The sequence below is a fragment of the Rhyacophila brunnea genome, unplaced genomic scaffold, assembly GCF_057557595.1.
Source record: "Rhyacophila brunnea isolate RB1 unplaced genomic scaffold, BYU_Rbru_1.0 scaffold_13, whole genome shotgun sequence".
Classification (NCBI taxonomy): domain Eukaryota; kingdom Metazoa; phylum Arthropoda; class Insecta; order Trichoptera; family Rhyacophilidae; genus Rhyacophila; species Rhyacophila brunnea.
In genome coordinates this window covers 38349044-38354311 of record NW_028232785.1, presented here as the reverse complement: position 1 = coordinate 38354311, position 5268 = coordinate 38349044, and the positions used below count along the sequence as shown (strand labels likewise).

The 5268-nt window shown below is 34.3% G+C and overlaps 1 protein-coding gene across 1 annotated transcript; it reads left to right on the top strand.

Moving 5' to 3' along the window:
• The first annotated feature begins 561 nt into the window (after positions 1-561).
• On the top strand, positions 562-4699 carry LOC147077468 (uncharacterized). Its single transcript, XM_085941511.1, has 3 exons — positions 562-953; positions 1212-1364; positions 4467-4699. The coding sequence occupies exons 1-3, from the start codon at positions 813-815 to the stop codon at positions 4629-4631; spliced, it is 459 nt and encodes a 152-aa protein (XP_085797637.1). The 5' UTR covers positions 562-812; the 3' UTR covers positions 4632-4699.
• The last annotated feature ends 569 nt before the right edge of the window (positions 4700-5268 follow it).

Below are 5268 nucleotides of genomic sequence, written 5' to 3'. Positions count from 1 at the left end.
TAATATTTATATTTAACAAGAATTAGTAGATAACCTAACCTAACCTATAATATCACAGATGTATCGTAGCTGCCAAATTGCTTAATAAAGTATTCTTTTGAAACCACGTTTAATGTCATCGAATGACCTTATATAGATTGTAAATAAGCAACATATTATTATAATAGTATACTAATCGTTATTATTCTCAATCTAAAGTGATTGTAAAAGAATTTAGTTTCCAAAAACTAACCTCGAAATTGCAACTTGAAATGTCCGCATTCTCTTGCGTTACATGAGTGCAAGGGTCCGGGTTGATTGGACGGCTCGTCAGCGTGTCAAACAAAGGCTTGTCTTCTATATCCGAGTGTCCTCCATCAGATTCTTGCTTTACATCCATGTTAAGTGTATATATTCCAGAAGCAACGTGTTACGTGACAGACAGGATCCTTTCAAGGTAATGTTAGAATAGTGTTGCCAACATACTGAAAAGTACTTTCGGGAGCACTACCTATAATAAAAATACGCACTTAACATGGTGACACAATTAATCCAATTGTTTTTTTTTTCTCCTATGATAGCAACACTGACGTTATCTTTTTCGTGACGGCTCCTCTCTCTGCTAATTTCCAGCGACAGGACATACGTTTTAGTTACGATAAAAGTTCTACGTTTAGTCGGTGTTCTTGACATTACCATACGTACATTCTTGTTTTTCAGATAAATGGTACATGGAATATTATTAACTGTTTTGCGGCAACACTTATATACAACAGAACAGAAAGTTGTCAAGTTGTCTCTAGCACATTGCATACGATTGTTGATACGCAAACATGGAAGTCAAGCGAGAATGTGATGGAGACCAATCTGGTACTGAAGACAAGTTTGATGTAACGACTAGCCATCAAAACAACCCTGACACGCGCACCTATATAAAGCAGGAGAACACAGACGATTTCAGTTGCGATTTTGAGGTAAGTTTTTATTTATTAAGTCCTTTCCTGCGATTTTTTATAATTATTTAAGCAGAATACCTACGATAGGTTTATATTTATTACAAATTGTTTAAGAACATACGAGGATGTCAAACTTTCTTTCAAAAACCTTTTGACATACATTTTGACAGCTAGGTAATTACCTCAATTGTATAAGTAAGTATTGTCATAAAATAAGTACGCGTGCTCAAAATTGTGTTTTTCTATGATTACAAAAATGTATAACGTTTCTTTCAGATACCGGCAACGCGTCTCGCTGAAATTAATCCCGAGATTGACCTCCAGCTGGTTTACGTTAAACGAGAGTTCGCTGCAGACGCAAAACACCCATTCCTCGATGAAGATCCAACACCTGGATGTTCGCATTCAGATAACGGACCAGTACAGCAGGTAATTGTATATTATGCGATATTTTTTCGGTTGGATATGGATCCTATCACAGCTTTGTGACAAAATTTCCATAGGTAGGTACATATTATCCTCGTCTCGGTTATACACGCTACGTACAACTATTTCACTAACCTATTTATCTGGTTTAGTGTGAGTGGGTGCATTGACCTACAATATTTGAATGTGATGTCTGTCACTGGTGATGACCAATCGACCGATTCTTTCAGAAAGTACTTTTGTCATAACATTATTGTTTGTAGGTAGCAGAATGATCCTTCGATGACATTATGGCATGGCGACATAGTAAGTCTGTGGTTTCGTTATTCCGCAGAATATTTTGAACGATCCTATTTCAATGAATTTTAACAGTTTATACCTACTTGTGCGTACTTAAAAATTACTTTCGATATTTCATCCATACATAATATTGTGAACAGTATCAGCGCCATTTTACGATACAAAGCCTGAGCATAATATCTTTATGTACAAGCATTTCTCAAACGAGTGAAAGCGTTAGACTATCATGCCGTGGGTCCCAGGTTCGAATCCTGGGTCTGGCAAGTACACATATTGTTTTCCAATTTGTGTGTGAGTCAGGGTATGGACCTAATAGGTTGAACAAGTGGCTGACATCCATTTCTCGTAAAAACAAAATTTGTTAATACAAACTTCTATTCTGTGGAGGCCCATACGATCCTATTAGGGTCGGACATAGTCGAAAAAAAATTCATGAGATCAACGAGAACCTCATTCTGGATTTTCATAAATACATAAAGTCCCACACCATAGTCACGCTCTCACTTATATCGAGTAGGTTTATAGAAAGTGTTTAATGACATTACAATAACAAATTTGTTTCTGATAGAAAACGCGTTTTATAAAATGATATAAGTATCTATTAATAATTATGATTATGTCAAGCTTTTTAAGATTATGCTTGATTTAAATTGAAGTAATGTCGGGACAAAGATTATGTACCAATTTACACCACCCAGTACCACAGTCGGTATTAATCGATCGATCACTCCGCGCAACGCCGACTCAAGTACAAGCCTAAGCATTCGGAAACTTGCCGAGAACGAGTGGTCTTACCTCTCTTGCGACCCCACTGCGACTAATAATTATTTTATAGCACTAATGGTAAACCTATGGCACGCGAATGTTTTATGTTGAAGAGAAAAAAATATTCATATGATAATAAAAATAAAACAAAAAAGTGATACAAATAAGAATATAAGTACTTATATACACTATTAAAAAATAATGACGACATAGCCATGCCTTTTTCTACAAATTTTAATATTATTTTTACCAGTGGTATTTACCAATCGATGCGCAAACGGAACCGACGAAACTCGTGCATAAAGGACAAATCGTATTGTATAAAAAAATTATGGGCAAATACTCTTCAAAAATTTATATTTAACGTAAATAAAATAATTGAACATATCGCTCCTAATGCTTTATGCGTGACACGTAATATTATCGCACTCACCTCATCAGGCGGCGGGAGAAGCCGCTCCGCGAACTTCTGATTTTGATCGATGCTTGAGACCACTATAGCGAAAGAATGCCTCATCTGATCGCTGCAATTCTGGTGTCATTTTGTGTGTAAAGAAACAAACTAAGCAATACAGTAACAAACAATTTAATTGGTACCAACAAAAATGCCTTCCCCAAATAAGAAAAAAAACTTGGTGAAGCTAGTAGTAATAATTCTGATAGACAGTGAAAATGGAAAACCGTTCAGTTATAAGAAATCCATAAAAAAATAGGTTAAAATGCCCCCACGACCTTTTTGAAAATTTTGAAAACAAGCAAAAATAATATATTCAAAGAATAAAAGATTTGCAAAAATAAATGGTCACAATAACCATGCTGCATGACAACATAAATTTAGGGGTTCCAGCTAACGTTTCGAACAGTTTGACAGGTCAAAACTAGGTAATCTAAAGTAGATAAACGGAAACATTTTGAACATTTGGTTCACTGTTCCAGCTAGCTACAAACCATTTTCTGACCATATACTATCCAGAGAGGACGTAACCCAAAAATGATAGTCATTAACTTCCGTATGTCATTTTATCGACATATTGCGTTACCTATTAATATTATAACATTTTTAGAATTATTAAGAAAAATTGAGATTCTGCATTTATATATCGTGAGATGTTCATATTAATATGTTAGATATTTACACAGTAGAAGTTCAGTTGATTTAGTTATATTATAGCTTTGTAATCAATACCTACCTATTATTCATTAGTAACAATATGCGAACAAGAATCCGCTTTCGGTCGTATAATTCCAGCCAAATGTTCTATGCGGAGTTCGATTTGATAACATCATACCTATTATTATCATGTAAGAGCATATTTATTTTAATTTATTTTATATCTTGTAACGGATTCTAAACTAGAAACTATGTGTTAAGTTATATCAACCCGGAATGATCAGGTTTTATAATTTATCTTACTAATTATAGGTTAGAAGTTCATAACAAGTTTACATTTCAATAAATGTGTTGCTATTTTAGAGACAAAAACTAGTTATTGAATGAATTTGAAGAATTGGCAACGATAATAATCAGTAGTTGTTCCCGCAAAATGTCTATTAAATGTGCAAAGATCCAACCATCTGGATTTGATTTGTTTCGTTCAGTTCGGTTTGTTTTGCTGGAACATAACTTTGATATCCGCAGTTTAACAATATCTAGTAGTTAAAAACCAATGTGACATGATACACATCTAAGCGCGGAATTTACCACAAAAATGAGCTCCCATTATGCTGAAGGTATAATTGTCAACTAATGTGTGTGAATAGTGTTTAATCCAATACTGAAAAATTACGAGTAGCTTCAACGTAACACTGTAAGGTGCATGTTGGACATCACGCGACAAGATTTTAAAATAGTATTTTCCAGATGTAGACAAAAGTACGCGATGTGATGCAGCAAACTCATGAGATAGAATTGATCCGAAATATCGCTCGTTGAGAATAATATGTTGTTTTGCAAAATGCAATCATACACTGACAGCTACTAAGAGCAGAAGCAAGAGCTATTTGATCGTTACATGATATTAATAATGTTGTTATTTTCAGAATCGTGTAACCAGCCTGACTAACATTAAGTCTGAAAATGATGAAGAGGCATTCGTCAAAGAAGAATTTACTGACAACGCAATCCGCCAAATCAATAATCAGATTCCTCAACGTTGTTTCTCTGATCAACAATACATGCCATTAGATCAGGTACGTTCAATTTAAGGACGAAATTCGAACATTTCTGGTTCTATAACACAAACAATGTTGGGTTCCAATGCTCCAATAAATTGTTGCTGGTTTATTAGCAGATCCATTTATCAAAATCGACTTCTGTTTTCGGTTCAATCAAATTTCGGTTACAAGAAGTCGCGGGAACACAATATTATATTTTATTTAATTGATTTTAATATTATTGTATTGAATATGCCAAACCTATTTTTTCGTAGATTTCTTCCCAGCAACGTTTCACACAGAAACCACTGGACATCTTAAATAAAGATATGGTTGAGAATAACCTGGCCAATAACAAGATAGCACATGCTAATGTGATAAATATGATACAGCATTCAGAGATAAATATAGATCAACAAAACGTTAAACTTAAAGTTCGGAAATTATACTTGCCGAAAGAGGTTCGAATTGTGTTGAGAAGAGTTACATATTTTCCACGTAACTTTATTTGCAATGATTGTTGTGAAGTGTTTGAATCTGTAAATCATCTAAACAGTCACTTCATTTTATGCGTGAAGTCTCAGTATCTGAAGACATACAAGTCACATATTGGTGAAAAACCACAATGCGATGTGTGTTTTAAAATGTTCTCTCGAATTGGTCATCTCAACATACATAAAATGACACA